This window comes from Heloderma suspectum, chromosome 17 (genome assembly GCF_057233095.1).
Source record: "Heloderma suspectum isolate Gila_16-S chromosome 17, 16-S_ref, whole genome shotgun sequence".
Lineage (NCBI taxonomy): Eukaryota > Metazoa > Chordata > Lepidosauria > Squamata > Helodermatidae > Heloderma > Heloderma suspectum.
The window spans coordinates 5737110-5756609 of NC_139474.1; the positions used below are offsets into that span (position 1 = coordinate 5737110).

At 49.3% G+C, this 19500-nt stretch overlaps 1 protein-coding gene across 3 annotated transcripts in view; it reads right to left on the reverse strand.

The window, feature by feature from the left end:
- Positions 1–19500, reverse strand: part of EHBP1L1 (EH domain binding protein 1 like 1) — a 56824-nt gene that overhangs the window by 1863 nt on the left and 35461 nt on the right. For all 3 annotated transcript variants that reach the window (XM_084823731.1, XM_084823730.1, XM_084823729.1), the window contains 9 exons: positions 18837–19006; positions 15559–15607; positions 13418–14695; positions 11084–11147; positions 10408–10484; positions 6416–6536; positions 2922–3021; positions 2351–2424; positions 1429–1543 (listed from right to left, as the gene is read on the reverse strand). In XM_084823731.1, the coding sequence (XP_084679857.1) occupies positions 1429–1543; positions 2351–2424; positions 2922–3021; positions 6416–6536; positions 10408–10484; positions 11084–11147; positions 13418–14695; positions 15559–15607; positions 18837–19006 (2048 nt within the window). The remainder of the gene's footprint in view (positions 1–1428; positions 1544–2350; positions 2425–2921; positions 3022–6415; positions 6537–10407; positions 10485–11083; positions 11148–13417; positions 14696–15558; positions 15608–18836; positions 19007–19500) is intronic.

The window sequence follows — 19500 nt, forward strand, 5'->3', positions numbered from 1 at the left end:
CTAAAGAATGCAAGTGCTTTTGTGGGGGAGGAAGGCATGGTGCGGGGGAGGACACTCAATGTTTTGGGGAGTGCGTGGAAGAGGGGAAATCACATACGTTCCTGATTCTCTACAGTTCCCCCTCCTCTTTGTGGGAGAAATTTTAAAAAAGAGATAAATCATTCATGAAAACGTTTTAAAGGAAAGATCTGAATATACTGATGTGAAGGTTCTAGTCCTCACTGTTGAAACCCTCTCATGCTGTGCTCCAATTGTATCTCTTCCCTCCCATCACCGTCCTCATTTTTGTATCAGAAAATCAGCTTTGCTCCGTATTTTAAGAATTTAATCAGTTCCTCTGTCAACATGAGTTGCTCTCTGCAGCTACATGGCAACATTAAGAACAAAAGAAGAGCCCCGCTGGATCAGACCAAAAACCTGTCTAGTCCAGTACTCTGTTTCCATGACGGCCAACCAGATGCCCCAAATGGAAGCCCACAAGTAGGACATCAATGCAATAGCCCTCTCCCACTAATGTTCCCCATTATACTGCCCCTGAATCTGGATGTAATAGAAAGCCATAGTGACTAGTAGCCATTGCAGGCCTTTTCCTCCATAAGGACACACAGAGCAAATGTATTGTACCATGTATTAAGCCTAAAGGACTAGGGCCCCAGAAGCATTTCACGCATTTTCAGACCCTGGGTGCTTCCAGACAAGGCTTTTATCATGCAATCACCCGGCCTCATTCATAGAATTTTACAGGAGGCCCAAACAATGTCGCCTTCCACTTGTAACCCTCCCACCTTTACCCACCACTTCCTCCGTCTTTTTTCTTTCCACAAAAAAGGGAAAGGAGAGGGAGAGGAAATGGGAGGCATGACCATTCCATCCCACTAGTTGAAGGGTCATCTCCCTCAACTCACCACCAGCAGCCATTCCTGCAGGCTGTACTGAGGGAGATGAGAAGCCCTGCTGAAAAACTTCTTTCCCCTCTTCCCTCGCCATCCCTTTTTCCTTGTATGTTGTGTATTTTTAGGTTTTTAGATGCGGGCAGGGACTGTCTGGTTTTCCTGATTGCACGTGAGCCACTGTGGGAGCCGTTTTGGCCGTCGAACAGGATAAAAATGCTTTAGATACATAAATAAAAATCCGTTACAGAAGAAAAAACGGAATGGCTGCACGGTGTCTTCTGATGCTTTCATTGTCTCTTGCGCCCACACTGAGCAGGGGGTTGGACTAGATGATCTCTGAGGTCCCTTCCAACTCTATGGTTCTATTTATTTATTAAGATTTTTTAGCTGCCCATCTGGCCGGCTACCCAGCCACTCTAGGTGGCGTACAACACAAATAATAATTCTATGCTTAGTACTGCTAGGAACAGTCCGTCTGGAAGCACCTCCTGATTTTTGACCCTTTATACTCAAAAGAGAAAAAGGAAGTACTCACATCCTCTCTTTGATGTCTAGGTCTCTCACCAGCTCGTCCCTCTGGTTCACTAGCGACACCAGCTCTTGTAGAAGGAGTTGCTCACGTTGCTGCTGAGCTTCTGTCTTGAGCCACTCTGTGGTGGGGAGGAGGGAAACAAGACAGACATGATGTATCCCACAGTTTACCCACTCGCCCAGACTCTTGTCTTGGCTTTGATTTGATTAACGTATATCTCACTGTCCTGTCTGCAGACACATACAGCAGCTCACGGAGTTTTTAAAAAGCAGCATGCGACAAAAAAACACATTAAAAATAACACGGTCATCGTACAAAAGAAACCATTTGAAACAGCAGTAGAGGAAAACGGAAACTAAATTCCAATGACAGGTTAAAAGCCAAGGAGAGCATAACGGCAGAAGAAACTAAAATACAACAGCCCCAAAGCTGGGCTGGAACAGAACAGATTCCAGCAAATGTGCTAAATGTTAAAAGAGAAGGAAGAAGCCTGGCAAATCTCCGTGGGGGAAGGTCATGCCACAGTCTTGGTGCCACCAACGAAAAGGCCCCGACACAGGCACCATTACGTGAGATCTGATCTCATGTAACGGTGGAACCAAGAGTGGAGCCTCAGACCCTGATCTTAACTGGAGGGCAGGCTCAGATGGGACCTGCACTGTGCTTTTCTGGCCACCACCCATCTGTCCAACTACCTGGGTCTCTCTTCTTGATTCTCTACACCCAGGAAAGACTCCAGGGGTGGTGCAGAAGAGGCCCAGCGGCCCTGCACGGTGGGCCTTTTGGAATCACTCTGCAGTGAGGGTGAGGTACTCCAAGGCACCCTTTTCTCCAGCCATCTAGTCATGATCTGCAGCCAGCTTGGCCCCTTCCTCTTTCTCACTACCCCACCACCGGGAGCCGGAGGGGAAGATTGGGCCCTCACCTTCAATCGCCATCATGGCCCTCAGCTCGCGGCTCAGGAGCTCGAACCGCCGCTCCAGGTCTTGTTCTTCCATCCTGGAGGAGAAAGCAAGAGGGCTGCGTTCAGACACCCACAAAAACAAAGCACTTCAGACGTGGCCCTGAGCGGCAGAGGCCTCGACGTTTACTCAGAGGAAGAGGACGCACCAATGCAGGAACGAGAAGAGAGGAAATTCTCAGGGGCTCTCGGTTATAACTGACTCAGCTCAATGAGCGCTGGTGAAGCTCGGCAAATTTAGGCCTCGGACTTAATGGCCAGGTAGATTGCCTCAGTTGTGAAGCACACGCCTAAGATTTCCTTTCCCCCTAGTCCAGCCAGTATTCCGCTCTTTAAAATGGCTTCCATGTTCCTAATATGGCTTCCACGTTCCCAGAACAACCCAACTGTTCGCGACACCCGATTTCAAAAGAAAATACTGCACCCATGGCACATGGGATTCTCTCAAAATGGGGCTGGGGGTGACACAGAAAGCTCATCTTCAGCTCTGCCAGACCCCCCCCCCCAACACCCCGCCACCCAGTCGCTCACTCACAGCAACTGCAGCTGGTCCTGCCGCCGGATCAGAGCGTTTTTCTTATTCACCAGGGTGAACCATTCCTGGATCAGCTCCTCCTCCCTCAGCTTGTCGGTGCCTGAAACAGAGCAGGGGGAAGAAGTGAGCGCACGGTGCCACTTTCCATCTTCCCTCTCACAGCACTGCCTGGATGTCTGGAGAACTGCCGTTTCTGGGGCTTCTGAGTTTGTGGGCTACTATATCCAACCCTTTAAAAAAAACACGTGCTGCTTTTAAACGTCTTTTGGTTTTTGCATTAAGGGGAAACTGGCATTCCTGGCCTATTTACCAGCGAGAATGCCATTTCAATAAGGCCTTTCCTGCCGCAGGTAACAGCTTCTACCACTCAGAGTAATGCTGCCACCAGGACCTTCACCTCAGGTACTTTACCCTTTTGCAGCCACGAGCCGTAGGCGTCAGGTTTTATAAAACAACAAAATATTTATTATTTACAGCGTTAAGATGTTAAACAGTAAATTAGTCACTTTAAAAGCTTCTCTCTCTCTCTCTCTCTCTCTCTCCCCTCTCCCACACATGCACACTAAATTACCACTTTAATCCTATACACAGAAACCCTGGTCACTATCTATCTCCTCAGTATGTATCTCTTCACAAGCCCTATTCAACCTCTTCCCTATCCAAACTATGAGCTTCTCCACACCAGGCTTTTGATCCCGGAACTTTATCCCGTGCTTCAGATTCAAAGAATCCAGATTCTTTGCGGGATTAAGCTCAGCTCTTTCACACACACTTCCTCTTTTTTTCAGGGATGGTCTTTATCTGCAAGTTCTATATGTTTCATTATACAGCCACTAGATGGTGCTGTTGTTATAGCGCAACTTCCTCTTTATACAGACAAATTCAATTCACTTTTTTCATTACCGCATTCTCTCTGTTTCGAATAAAGCTGCGGAAATGGTCAGAAAGCGCAGGAGAGGCTCTGGAGGTTGACGACATCATGTAAAGGACCTGCAAATGTCTGTGCGTAACCAGTCTCAATAGCAGGATAAAAGCCCTGTGTGGGGAAGCCCTATGCAAGCACAGCTTCCTGTTTATATATCACACCATTTCACACACACACACCACCCTCACTCAGCCAATCACCTCACATATGCAAATACCTCATACCTCCTGCCACTCATACCACTCTCACTCTAGATCTACTTCTCAGAAAACCCAGAGTCATAACATTAATACACAGGTATAAACCCAGATTCAAAACACATATACATGTGACATCACAGAAACCAGTGGGGCCTGCAACAAATACTTGGGAGTGTAGATTGCACCTGTTCAGGGTTCCAGCCAGCCAAACCTTCTTAGGGGATATTCCATTCCCTTCTGTCGCCCCCCCCCCCCCCCCGCATAATAGTTGGCATTCCATGCTCACAGAACATGTTTTCCCCTCTTGTGCACGGATGGGGCTGTTTTGGCTAGCAAAGGAACTGAGATCACTCTGAGTACTATTCATATATATAGCCAAAATCCACAGCTTGCCACCAAGTATCACCAGCAAATTGCCACGGAGCAGGAAAAAGTCCAAATTTAGCCTAGTTTTACTGCAAAATTGCGCTCCCAGAAGCCCCAAGGAGCACAATTTTGCCGTACAAAAAGGTGTGCGCTCCTTGGATGCTGTTGTAAAGCCAGCATGAGGCTTTTTTTCTCTCCGCTGTTGCGAGCCGCCAAAATTCAGCGGCAAGGCGGCCATCTGGGGGCTGCGAGGTCTGCAAAAATTACAGGGGGCTGCCCGCGGCGCATGCATCGCCCAGCCCTGCCCTAAACCCAGGTTTGTAGATTGCTGCCTCTAACCCTCGCCCCGAAGCCCTACAATTCCCAAGGTTCTTTGGAGGAAGCCAGGGCAGCTGCGACCCATTTTGGCACTGTGGATGCTCCCAAGGGAGTTTTAGAACTGCCAGAGTCCCAGAGCAATCAGGCAGACATGCCAACTGCCAGTACCAGAGGCAGTCTGCCTACGTACCCCAGTTGCAAGGGAACCTGGGCGGGAGGGTGCTCTTGCACTCCTGTCCTGCTTGTGGGTTTCCCTGGTTGGCCACGGTGTGAAGGAAATGCTGGCCGAGATGGACCCTGGGTCTGATCCAGCAGGGCTCTTCTTCGGTTCTTACATTGATATGCATGAACACTAAGGCACCATACGGTGTGCAGTCCCCCATTCATTCGTTCGTTCGTTCGTTCGTTCGTTCGTTCATTCATTCATTCATTCATTCATTCACTGACGGCATGTCTGCACCCCCCAATTGCTGAAGCTCTCTGGGCAGTTTACAGAATAGCGGTTACAACCGTAAAAGAGAAGAACTTAAGAAGGAAACAGAGTATGAAACTATGGAATTCGCTACCACGAGACGTAGCGATGGCCACCAACTGGGATGGCTTTCGAAGGGGAATGAACAATGAATTCCTGGAGGAGGAGAAGGGTGGCAGTGGCTACTAGTCCTGATGGCTATGTGCCACCTCCAGGATCAGAGGCTATAAGCCTAACTAGGCAAACCAGTTGCTGGGGAACATGGGTGGGAAGGTGCTGTTGCACTCCTGTCCTGCTGGTGGGTTTCCCAGGGGCAGGCCACTGTGTGAACAGAATGCTGGACTGGATGGACCCTTGGTCTGATCCAGCAGGGCTCTTCTGATGTTCTAACCCCGGAAAGACGAGTATAAAGAGATGCCACCTTCCAGCCACTGGATCCCCTCCTTAGCGCGGTCCCACATTCAGACAGCAGGTGGCACTGGAATGTTGCGTTGCACGGCATAGAACAGTCTAGCTGAGACCAGACGGGGGGCTGTTCTGGGTGCCCATCCCAAATCACCTCCTGAGGCAACCCTCTCCCCCCTGTAACCAGTCTGTCACAACCTCACATTCTTGTTCTGCTCCCAGGGACTCACAGAACCCTAGAATTGCAGGGTTGGAAGGGGCCTGCAAGACCATCGAGTCCAACCCCCTGCTCAATGCAGGAATCCAAGTCAGAGCATCCCCGACAGGTGGCTGTCCACCCTCACAAGCCCTTATTCTTAACCCCCGGCACTTCTGGGTCTGGAATGCTTTCCATAAGAAACCTGCCCTAGAACAGGTCAGGTTATTGTTTCTGTGACCAGTTGGAATAGACAGCAGGTCTCCAGGAGTTCGGGCAGAGAGTGTGGGGGGGCGTCTTTTCCACGACCTGGTTCTTCTACTAGAGAGGCCAGGCATCGAACTCGGGACCTTCTGAATGCCAGGCATGAACTGAGCTACAGTTCCTCCCCTGGAACACAGGAGCCGCCTTATAACAAGCTCAGACCTCTTTTGTCCATCTAAACCAGACCGGCAGTTAGCTCCCCAGAGTCTCGGGCAGAAAAACGTCTTTTCTCATCACCTGTTCCCCGATCGTGTCTAGCTGGAGATGCCAGGGATTGAATTTGGACCGTTCTGCAGCTAAAGCAGGTGCTGTACCACTGAGCTACGGTTCCCAAGCTCAAATTCATACCTGACTCCATCAGGCTCCTCAGGTCCTTCTCCACCACAGCTGCCCGCCCATCGATTTGCCTCTGTTCGTTCTCCAAAGCCCGGAGTTCCGCTACCACGTATTGGCTAGTATCTTGGAATCTCTACGGTGAAACCACAGAAGCTATTCAGAGCTGATGTCCTGGGCTGGAGGGGAGGGATTGGGGAGAAGCTAGAGAGCTAACAGAACAGGAAATGTGTCCCAACCCTAAATAATATTTTAGTTTAGTTTATGTTAATTCTATTCTAATTACATTTTTATATTGCCCTGTAGTTGAAGCTCTCTGGACAGTTCACAACAATTAAAACCATAAAATACAAAACAACGCAGATGATAAACTACAATAAAAAGTGTAAAAGCTTAAAACTACAATATAAAAATAAAATAAACTGAAGCTAGCAGCAAGGGATTTAAAATAAAGTATCAGATAAAAACAAAGTGAAAAACTAAAATGCCTGGGAGAATAAAAACGTCTTCACCTGGCGCTGAAACAAGCACAACATAGGCACCAGGCGAACCTCTCTGGGAAGCTCATTTCACAGCTGGGGTGGGTGCCACAGCAGAAAAGGCCCTCTTCCTGGTTGCCACCCACCTCACTTCCTTTGGCAGGGGCTCCCGGAGGACTGCTGAAGATAATCTTAGGGTCCGGGCAGGTGTATATGATCAGGTTCGTAGTTTGGGGGTGCTCTTGGTCCAGAACTGTCACTTGGGGTGAACTCAGTGGCACGGAGCACTTTTTATCAGCTTAGGCTGGTATACCAACTACGCCCTTATCTGGACAGAGAGAGCCTAGCTACAGTTATCCATGCTCTGATAACTTCTCGTCTGGATTACTGCAATGCGTTGTACGTGGGGCTGCCTTTGAAAACGGTCCGGAAACTTCAGCTGGTCCAAAATAGGGCAGCAAGATTGTTAACAGGGACTGGCCTGCGAGCTCATATTACGCCAGTACTTTTCCAGCTGCACTGGCTGCCAGTCCATTTCCGGGCCCGATTCAAAGTGCTGGTGTTAACATTCAAAGCCCTTAACGGCTTGGGGCCAGGTTACCTGAAGGATCGCCTCCTCCCATATGTGCCTGCCCGGACCTTAAGATCATCATCAGCGGCCCTTCTCCATGAGCCCCTGCCAAAGGAAGTGAGGCGGGTGGCTACTAGGAGGAGGGCTTTTTCTGTTGTGGCACCCCGGCTCTGGAATGAGCTCCCTAGTGAGGTTCGCCTGGCGCCTACATTGTACTCCTTTCGGCGCCAGGTGAAGACCTTTTTATTTTCCCAGGCATTTTAGCTTTCTAAATTTTTATCTTTGCTGTTTTAAATCTGTATTTTAAACTCCTGTACTGCTGCTAGGTTTTATTGTGGTTGTATTGTTATATTGTGGTTTTAATGTTCTATATATTTTAAATTGTTTTATTGTGTGTTGTTTGGTTTTAGTTTTTGTGAACCGCCCAGAGAGCTTCGGCTATTGGGCTGTATAGAAATGAAATGAAATAAATAAATAAATAATAAATTAGTACCAGTGCATTAAACTGGGCCCGGAAATATGACAATACAGCAGCTGGGATGGGCAAAATGGCTAAACATGCATAGAATGTGCCCTTAGTGGTGTAGTGGTTAGATTGTTGGACTGGGACTCAGAAGACCTGGGTTCTAGTCCTCACTTGGTCATGACGATCACAGGATGATTGGGGGCCAGTCACTGACTCTCAGCGTAACCTACCTCACAGGGTTTTTGTGAGGATAAAATGGAGAGGAGAAGACCCATGGAAGCTGCCTTGGGCTTCTTGCAAGAGGGAAAAAAGCTGGGGTTTAAATGTAACAAATAATCAACAAGTAAATAAATTGGCCCATCTAACCCGGTATTACACATGCTGCTGTCTGAGAAGCTCCATTTGAAAGGTCAAGGAATAAGTCCGTGACCTTCTGCACGCAAAGCATGTGTTTGCCTCTAAGCTTAAAGTCCTTCCCTTGTTCGGAGCACAGAGGCAGAGGAGGAGGAGACAGTATGGAGGAAGAGCCAGAAAATGTCTGTGTCCCCTTAATTACTAGAATTTGCCACTCAGACAATCTCTCTTGGATGACCCAAATGTTTCCCAGCACATCCATGAGGGACAGAAACATGGTGCCTTAAAGTTAAGGGCCATTTCACATAACCCCTCTCTCTCCCTGGGGTGAACGCTTGCTTTCTGCACTGTCCAGATCCAACCATGCTTGTGAGGACCCAATCCCCGTGACGTCTTCCTGTGCTGCCACCCACGCCCCTGGAAAAATCCCTCCCACAAAGATGGCTGCAACGTGCAGGCCACACCAGCACCATCGCTGTATGGGTATGAGGATTTCACTTCCAGTGAAAAGATTAGGAAGCTGCATTATACTGCGTTCAGACACTTGATCCAACTAGCTCAGGGGTGAAAAGCCTCTTTCAGCCCAAAGGCTGAAATTCAATTTTGGAAAAGGTCTCAGGGGTGGGTCCAAATACTAGCATATTTTAGTTAACGCTCCAGTAACTAAGGATATATCTACACTACAGACAGAACCTGCCACTTTACCGAAGCTTCTGTTTCCAGATTCTTTTCAGGATTTGGTTCCGTTACATGTGTTTTTTTACAAAGCTTTTCTTTCTCTTCCTTTCCTTAAGTTCCATTACACAAGCACTAGGTGGTGCTGTGGTATAGCGTAATTGCGCAATTACGCTAAGCTTTATCCCACCACTCACAAATATTACCAGACTTTTCTCATTAGGGAAAAAAACCCCGCTAAAACAGTTGCAAAGCACAGGAGAGGCCCTGGAGGAGGATGACGATGTCATGTAAAGGACCTAAAAACTACCGTGAGGAATCGCAAGCGCACAATAAATGCCTCATGTAGAAAGGCTCCAAGCCTTAGGAGAGGCATTTCGGTCTTTTAATTAAATGGGGAAAAAAACGGCACAAGAGCTGGGAAACCACCCAATGAGGGAGGTTTGGGGGAAAGGGGAGGGGTCAAGGGAAGGGACGTGGCTTTCTAGGGAAACCCAGAGGGTCGCATTTGGCCCATAGGCCTGAGGTTCCCCATCCCTGATCTAGCTCAATGTTGTCAACACTGACAGGCAGAGGCTTCTCAGGGTTTCAGATAAGGGTGTTTCCCAGCCCTACCCAGAAACTGACCCTGGGACCTTCTGAATGGGAAGCTCCATCACTGAACTACATCCCTTCCCCAAGTTGAGCATGGCTGTGTTTGCCCCTTTCTGCAGGTGTGGCTTGAGCTCTCATCTTCTGCTTCCCAGGCAGTGAGCCATTTTAGGATACTTGGATGACTCATTCTCCACAAACACAGTTAATCTGGGCAGGAAGTAAAGCACCCTCCTGTGTCACACACCTTTTGATTCTACCCAAGTCATGTGATTCCTACACACACACACACACACACACACACACACACACGGACTTGTGATCTTGAACATCTGGACAGCTACAACCTTGTGAGGTTTTAAAGACAAGATTCTTAGGATCTCAAATGAGCTGCAAGATTCCACGCTGTACTCTGATGCAATTGCAGTCAAGAAAATCGTCGTCTAGTCAGTGGTAGGCTGCCTTTGACCATGGAGGTTCTATTTCTATTTCATTTTCACAGTTAAAAGCAACTGTTGAGGGAACCGCCAATTCTTTCTGCTTCATCATACAGCTGTAAACGGTGAGAGAGCCCCCTGCCAGGAAAAAGAGGCCATCTTGACAGGAAGAGGAAAAGAAGGGGAGAGATCGGAACTCATGCCACCTCTTCCTCTTTTGGTAATAAGCATTTTGTAAAACCTTTGGAAGCTGGGATCTTAGCATCTTTTGCAGCAGGGCTCCCTGTGCCTTTTAGCTGCTGAAAGGACTGCTAATCACCGTGCTTGAATGTAGAGGATCCACTTTTCACTCTTGTGGCAAGCAGATCTTTGCACGAAAAGGGGTCTCTAAACCAGCAAGCTGTCCACACACCCCACCTCTTCCTGCATCTTACCGGGATCTCCTCTTCGTTGGTGCTGTTCTTGAGGTTGGAGGCCTGGGCCAGATCCTGGGAGGTTGCGGATGGAGGGGCTGTGAGGGAGAGAGCTGGATATGATCGAGCTAAGCTAAAGCAGGAGTCCTCAAACTTTTTGGGTCAGTGGGCACATGTGGAATTCTGAGTGTCGTGGGCACTCTCACAAAATGGCCACCACAGGGGCGCTTGCCCATATATAAATGGCTGCCATGCTAGTCATGGCCCACAAAATGCTCATTTCCCAGAAGGCAAACTGGTGAGAAAAGTAACTTGCCCGACCCCAGGAAGAGGTGGGGGTCTGAGCTCCAAAACACAAAACCACCCTTTTGAATCCAAATGAAGATGGCGCTGGAAGGCGGCCGTTTGCTTTGCAGCAGGCCAGCCTCCCAGTTAAAAAACATTCTTAAAAAATCCTAAGAAATAAACTAAAAATCAGGAGGGGCAGGGAGACTGACAGACACCAAGAGACGTGTCCGGGGGGACCACTTTGGAGAGCCCAGGGTTACAGGGACCGTAGGGGAGAAGCACGGGCTGGCAGTGAAGGGGGCCCAGACTATGAATACAGAATATGCAGGTGGCCCCGAAGAAAGGGGTTTAGGGTACAGGAAAGAGAAAACTGCCTCCCAAAACCAATCTGGCAAGAACCTAAACTCACCTGGGCATGGCTGCACTTTTGCCATCACTTGGTGGGATCTTGAGCCTTCATCGCAACCATCATCCTGAAGGAGGGAGGGAGGAAAGTGGGTCTCGACAAAGAAAACCTAACCATATAAAACATTTACCTTAGAAAAACCTTGGGACTATGGGGCATCATACCAAACCATTACATAAGAACATGGGAAGAGCCCTGCTGGGTCAGACCAAGGGTCCATCTAGTCCAGCATTCTGTTCACACAGCGGCCGACCAGCTGCCCCAAGGGGAAACCCACAGGCAGGACAGGAGTGCGACAGCTGGTTTAATACGTTTTTAGCTATTTAAATTATTTGTTTTATACTGTTTAAATTGATTTTCTCTGAGGTCTTAATGATATAGAGCGAGATACAAATGTTTTAAATAAAATAAATGAAATAAACAGCACCCTCCCGCCCATGTTCCCCACCAACTGGTGTACGTAGGCTCACCGCCTCTGGTACTGGAGGTAGCACATAGCCATCAAGACTAGTAGCCATCGATAGCCTTCTCCTCCAGGAAAATCAACCAGGAAATCAACCATTGCCGTTCTGCATTTCAGCCAGGGTTGCAGAAGCTTTTTGCAGGTTGCAGAACCTTTATACATTTAAACCAGGGTTGCAGCCGGATGAACAGCAGTGGATGTGGGCACCGAAGACAGCTTAGTGTTGGACCACAACTCCTATCATCCCCCACCAGCATGCCCATGCTGACGATGGGAGCTGTAGTCCAACAGATCACATTGGCAGCAGCTCCCCAGTGTCTGAAGGCAGACCCTTCTAACTGGAGATACGGGGATCGAACCTGAGACCTTCTGCATGCAAAGCAAGGCCTCTACCACTGAGCTATGGTCCCTGATTAGCAGGCTACGTCACCCCGCAGAGGATAAATTCAGCCTAGCTGGGTCCCCTCTTACCTTTGTCTCCACCTGGGTAGCGCTGGACAGCTAGCTGCCATTTTAATTCCCTGCAATACCCCTGACGTAGCATCACTCCAATTCATTGTGGGAAATCAAAATGGCGGCTAGACCTCCCAGTGCTGCTCAGAGCACCGCTATTGCCACCTGCCAGGCAATCCCGCTATGGCTCACCTGAGGACACTTTGCCCCGGGCTGGAGATGTGATGAAGGCTTGGGGGCGGGATGGGGAAGGGTGCATTAAAGGACTTGCCCAGGGTTTTTGGAAGATATGGGGGAAAACATTTTCCTCCCCCAATTTTTCCATTTACTCCCCTGGTCTTTTACAAGCCGTCACGTCTCTACCCAGTCCTGCTGGACATAAATACTAAGAGTACAGAGAGAGGAGAATTTTATTTTTCATAAATGGTAGATGGTTCATAGTTCACCCGGACTACTGAAAACAGCAGCACAAAAAGCACGATTTTTAAGCCATTCGATTGCCATTTAATGGCCAGCGTAAGTTAATCTGTGAAGGAGGCAAGAGGCTCACACCCGAAAGCCTGGAGAAGACATCACTTTGGTGGAGGGACACAGAAAACTGACAAACTATCTGGCTCCCAAATGCAGGAGAGAATCAGGCAAGAGAGATTAGAAGGAATCAAACCCCCAAGGTAGGGGATAACACCATTTACACTCAGGTAACGCGGTGGCCTGGAGCCGTGTCCCCATGCTTCAGAAAAACAGAGGCCCAACTCTCAGATTTGTCCGTCAAACCTAACAGGTAGTTCCTAAACCAGGGATGCTGAACCTCTCTCAGCCCCAGGGCTGAATTAAATTTCAGATAAGCTCTCGGGGGCTGCATTCCAGTGGCGGATGGGGGCAAAGGCGAAAGGGGTGGGGCCAAAATACCAGCCTTAGGAGAGGCATTTCAAACTTTTAGTAGGAGGAAAAAACTGCATGAAAGCCAGGAAACCACCAAACTACTGGCAGTTGGGGAAGGGGGTGGGACCAGGGGAAGGGGGTGTGGCAATCTGGAAACCCCAGAGGGCTGGATCCGCAGGCCTGAGGTTTCGCATCCCTGTTCTAAAGTCAAGGACATGCCCAAGTTCAAGCGTCCTGTTCTTCCTGAACCCAAATGTGCAAGATTGGCCATGATGGGAAAAATGCGACTCTGCACATGCTCAGCAGCACTCTCTTTCCAACATCACGTTTTCAAGGCCAAAGCCTTGACCTGAAGAGGACGTGGGGCAGTCTGAAGCCAGGCTTCAGCTCAACCCCTGATCAAACCTCCCAAGAGAAAACTCCTTACTTCATCCACCAGGGCAATGCGTTAGTAATGCCAGAGGTCCTGCGACCAAACAATGCGCCATGCACCATACACAAGCAAGCCCGTCCGGCACCTTCCTTACAGCGCCACTCACCGCAGCCAGCCTTTTGGCGGGGTCACCCGAGTCCGGTTCATCAATGGACAAGGACTCGCTCTTCAATCGTGAGCGCCGCTTCTTCACCAGATCTGCGTCGCGCACGTGAGCGAAGGTGGACTTGGCAGCATGGGTGCGGGGTGGGGCTACGGGAACCTGGCTTCCCGTGGACAGCGCCCGCTGCAAGGGGCGTTCCACACTGCCCCGGGAAGCGAGCCGCTTCAGCCGTGGAGGGGGGACCACCTTCTCACCGTTCCTGGCTAACGGTTTCCCATCAGGCTTTTCCTCAGCTTCCACCCCATGATTCCCTGCAGCCTCTGGTTCTGGGCTCTGAGTAGCCATGGCACCATTAGCCAAAGCCGCCTCATCATGCTTTGAGGCTTCAGTCCCAGAGTCCCTAGAGTCAGAGTTCTCCTCTTCTGGTTCAGTGCTTTGATTGGTCCTGGCACCATTAGCCACTGGCTTCCCATCAGGCCTTGGGGCCTCAGGCCCAGAATCCACTTCAGCCAGAAAACCTGCCCCATGGTCCATGGTTGAACTGGCCATCATGCAATTAACAAATCCATTTCCATCAGGCTTTGAGGCCTCGATCATAGAGTCCTTGGGGTAAGACTGGATGCTTGGGGGACTCTCCGGCACAGCCATCCCATCAACCTTTGTGCTTTCTGTTTTATAGTCCACAGATCTGAGGAGCTCCGACATAGGTTCTTCAACTGACTTGGCCGTGGCACCATTGACAATTTCCTTCCCATCATTTTCTGCACTGTCCACTGCCTCAGAAGCCTGTTCCAATTCCATAGCCTGTAGAGAGCCAATATGAGTGGCTTTTGCCATCTGGTCCTCTGTTATGGCTTCCTTCCCAGAATCCTTTGCCACACCTGCCTTTTCCTCACTCCCAGAATGCTTTAGGATGGTGTCCTCCACCTTCCGTTTTGGGTCTTCCTCCATTACGGCGACTGAGGCCTGTGCTGCCCCAGAGTCCTCAGCTTCCAGCCTCCCAGGCTGTTCTGTCTGACAGGTGGCAATTTGGAGGTGCTGGGAGTAGAAGATGGCAGGATCGACGGACCCAGAGTCATCCGTGTCAAATTTGCCCACCTTGTAGGTTGTCTGGCTAGTGTGGCTGGCAAGCTGCACCACGTTCAGCTCTTGCCCTGTGAAAAAAGCCCGGATTTGGCACAGATACGTCATGACAATCAGCCGATCAGGCACCGTCAGGAAAACCATGTCAGCGGGATCCATCACCCGGGAGATGCCCAGCGAGGCAAAACCATCAAAGGCCTGATTGCAGAAGGAGAGAGAGAGAGAATGGGAGAGAAACTCAAAACTTCTAACCCTTTTTCTGAACAGAAATATATTATTTACGAACGTCATCATCTCCTGCTCCTCTACAGCACTTTTCAAGGGTGCAAAAAAGCTTTCAGGAAATTACACAACTCATCTTCTTGACAACAACATGTGATCACCTTGTCCCAGGATTATCCATTTTACAGGTGGAAGTACTGAGGCAGACTGAGAGAGAAATTAACACCAAGCCCCACCCTGCAGAGCAGGGGGTGAGCAACTTTGGGCGGTCCAGGGGCCAAGTTACCCCCTCAGGCCGCAACCCTCACGACAGTGGTAAAAAATAAAAGTATTGGTGGTTTACTGCTGAAATCCAGGGGCAAAGCCCTCCAAAGACTTACTGTGGACAAATTCATCTTATTTTCAAGCTAAATTTGTCCATAGTAAGCCTCCAGAGTGGCGAAAGGCTTACCAAGGACAAATCAGCTTTAAAACAAGCTAAATTTGTCCTTAGTAAGCCTCTGTAGTAGCAAATGGCCGTTGTTCTTCATAAAAAATGACTTTTTGCGGGCAATGGGGGCTGCATGGGTGGCTGCATCCAGCCCGCATGCAGCCCTTGGGCTTGGTGCTGCCCACCGCAAGTTAGAGTGTAACCTCTTGACCACCCTGTTGCTCCATCTACTTATCCATCCCCAGAACAGCCCTGGGATGTAGTTTAGCCTGAGTGACTGAACTAAGGCTGCCCAAAGAATCCATGTCTGAGAAAAAGGTCTCAGGGCCTTCCTACACTATAATGTTTCTAGCAGGTATGTCCAAACAAGCAGCCTTCTGCCCCAGGGATGTTGGCGCTACTGACTCACCAGTTTATTGTTCTCTTTGATATCGAGCGGTTCCAGGGCTTCGTAATTGCTGAATACAGAAGGGAGGGAAACACAAAGTCTGTGAGTGGGGTTTTGGCGGACTTCAACACACACTACCAGCACCAAAGGACCATCTGTACTCTGCCCCATTCCCACTCTTTATCAAGACATTCCTCCCTCCTTCCTGACCCCCCACTACTCTCGCTCCAGGCATCTGACATGGGCTGCAAGCATTTACCATTGGTTTTATTCTTTAATCAAATAAAGCTCGCATTGATTAATTGGTAGTGTTGGGGGAGGGGTGTCAAGGGATTGCACTTGATGGGAGGCCTGCCTTGGAAAACTTGGGGAGGGCATTACTCCAGGATTAAAAACAGTTGCATAAACTCCCAATTCACAGGGGGAAAGGGCGCAGTCCTATGGACTGTGCCCTGGATGATTGTAAGACCTCGAACTTGGAGGGTGGGAGGCGCAGTGGAAGGTATCTTTGCCCCCCTGTCCTCCCAACCTGCATTTTCACTAGATGGGCTTTTCAGCCTGTCTAGCTGGCGGGGTTCGGAGGGGGAGGGAAGGAGGCCGGAGCGACCCCAGGACAGCCCGTATCCTGGCTTCTCTGGTCTCCTCCCCTCCCTGTCCACTGAAACACCCCCTTTTCTCCCTCTCCGAGGTCGGATTCCCAGCCTTGGAGAGGCAGCCAGCGCAGTTCTTCCAATACCAGCTGCGAGGCGGAGGGGGACGGATCTCCGATTCCCCTCTCTGACCTCGGAGCTGGGAAACCGAAGTATCCTATGGCCCCTCAGATGTTCCCCCCGGCGATCAGTGGCTACTTGTCCTAATGGCTATTTACCTCCAGGAACAGAGGTGGTATGTCTCTGTACACCACTTACTGGGGAACATGAATGGAAGGGTGTTACTGCGCTCATTGCCTACTTCCGGGCTTCCCACAGGCAGCTGGTTGCCATTTGCTTGAACAGAACGCTGGCCTAGATAGACACCTTCATCTGATCCACCATGGCTCTTACATTCGATTTGTTTCCGGGTCAGGTGTAAAGTGCCAGTTATGACCTTTAAATTCCCCTATGATTTGGGACCAGGATACCCGAAGGATGGCCTCCTTCCTTCCTTCCTTCCTTCCTTCCTATTATGATGTACTTGATTTGTGTCCTGCCTTTGTGACCAAGAAAAATGGCACTCAAGGCAGGCTTCCATTTGAGTCTGATCCCATTAAGGTCAGGTCTGGCTGTTTTTCTAGCTGCACCCCTATCCAGAGAGGGCAAACTCTGCCACAGATATTCAGGCCTTGGTTACATTTAGATGGGAATACTGTAATGCACTCTACCTGGGGCAGTTTGGAAGCGTCATCTGGTGCAGAATACAGCTGCTCGATTCTTTGTAAGGGCCAGACAACTGGAGCTTACTGGAACTTTGATTCGGTACTGGCTACGCTGGTTACCAGTGCTTTTCCAGGTACAATTCGAAGTGCTAGTTGTTACATTAACACCCTAAACATCTTGGGATCAAGAAGGACTACCAGCACCCATATAAGCCTCCCTGGGCCTTAGGAAAAGCCATGGAGGCTCTGCTCATGTGTCCGCTGGCCAGATCCATCAGACTGGCGGGCATGAGGGACAGGGCCTTTTCGGTGACGGCCCTGCCACCAAGGAACTCTCTCCCTCAGGAAGTGCCTCCGTCTCCCTCACTGACTGCTTTTAAACAGGCCATTAAGACCTGCTTGTTTGAATCTGCTTTTAATTAAAACTGCTTTTAATTCATTAACTGGCAGCGGCTGAAGGATTTTAATGGTTTCTGCTATTTTATTGCTGATGCTGTTGAGAGAGAGAGGTTGATTTAAAGCAGCACAACAGCAAAGCAACAAGAAGGTTCCAGATCCATTGTGGATGCAGTCGGTCTTAAGGTAAAATGAAGGAAGATAGAAAGACTAACAACAGAGTATTCAAAAAATATATTTAAGCAAAACGTTTTGGCTTCTGCCCTCATCAATAGCTGCGCTGTTCACAGTTACCGATGAGGGCGGAAGCCGAAATGTTTCGCTTAAATATATTTTTTGAATACTGTGTTGTTAGTCTTTCTACCTTTCACTCATATCTATCTATCTATCTATCTATCTATCTATCTATCTATCTATCTATCTATTTTGCCTTTAGAATTGTTTTTGTTTTTAATTGTGTAAACCACCTTTCTGCCCAGAAAGGCAGCATGTAACAACAGAAGATACTGCCTTGCTGAGATGAGGGAGAGAGCGAGCCTTTTCTGTGGTTGCACCTAAGCCCTGAATTAAAAAGACCAGGTGGCAGGTAATGGAAAACAGCCTTCTCTGCCTGAGACCTTTCAAGTTGCTGCCGGTCACAGCAGAAAATATTGAGCTAGAATTGCTGTAAGACAGATTCCTAGCATTTCCTGTGAGATCCAAAAAAGGCAGCCTTGTTTCGTAATGTGCACCTTTACATAAATCTAATGCACTCATCAAGTGATTATAGAGGAGATCAGTTAATTAACTGAACATCCTTTAAGTGTGCAATCCTATGCACGTTTAGACAAAAAAAGTCCTACAACTCCCAGCATCCCCAGCCAGCATGGCTGGCTGGGGAATGATGGGAATTGTAGGACTTTTTTCTGTCTAAACGTACATAGGATTGCACCTCAAACTGGTTAGTTCTGGGCTCACCCATGCGGGACACCTTTCCCTCTCTCTCTCTCCCTCTTGATTTTTATTTTTAAAGAATTATTTTTAATTAAAAAGAAAAACTAACCCGGAGGCTGGCAGGCTACAAAACAGAGTGTCAGCCTTTACTTCTAAGAAGGCCTTTGGGCCCCACATCTCTGAGCCTCAACCGTTTGCCTTCTGAGAAATGAGCGATGGAGCAGAAAACCATGGGTTCAAAAGAGGGGGTTTGCATTTTAGAGCTCAGTCCTCACCGCTGCCTCATACTTAGGTTTTTGGGTGAGTTACTCTTCGTTTAGTCTCACCAGTTTGCCTGCTGGGAAATGGGTGTGCCAGGCCCACCATGGCAACCGTGAGTGCCAACAACACCCAACATTCCAAATTTGCCCACCTCCCCCAAAAAGGTTGGGGACCCCTAGGTTAGTTGTAAGAACCGTGGACAGTACACCTGTCTTTTGGGCATTCCTTCCTTGCAAGTCGCTGCTCTGTCGCCTTCAAACAGTGGTGACTTCCATGGGCTCCCGCCAGAACTGGAAGCCACACTGCAAAAGGAGCTCCCTTGACATCCCTCAGCTCTGCGCACACCCCAACTCACATCTTGTCTGGGTGGAAGCGATGCAGGATGGCACAGAAAGCCAGGCCGTTGCGCCAAGAGGTCGTGAAGTTGGTGATGCGGACACCCCGGTAGCCGGCCGTCACCGCCTGACACCATTCCAGCAAGGACTGGCTGGAACTCACGAGTGTCGGGCTGCTGGGGGTGTCAACCTAAAAGGGGTGGTGGAAAGAAGCTGGTCACAGCCCTGGCTGAGGGGAGACGTAGAGCTACTGACCCCGTTGAACCGCCTCCCCCTACCCCAATCGTTGGAACACTCTCTAAAACACGGGGTGCACAGCATCTTTTAGCCCAAGGGCCATATTCCATTCCAAGAAGCTCTCTGAGGTTCTCCACCCCTGGTTTACACACAGCCTTTCTGCTGGACAACGGGCCTCTAAGGCAGCCCAGCAGAAAGAGAAATTAACACACAGCAACATGTATTTGGAATAAAAACAGTCAAACCTACAAAGCAGAGGACAAATGTTAGCAAAAATGAGGAACCCTGGACAGCCAGACTGGGCCCCCAAAGGGCTGAAGTTCTGCACCCCTGTCCTAAATGAAACCCCAGCACCTGTGGAGGCAGGAAAAGTCTGCACTCTCGTGTGTGTAGGAGAGAACCTAAGAACTGCCATGCAAACTCTCCAATCAAGAAGACATTTTCTGG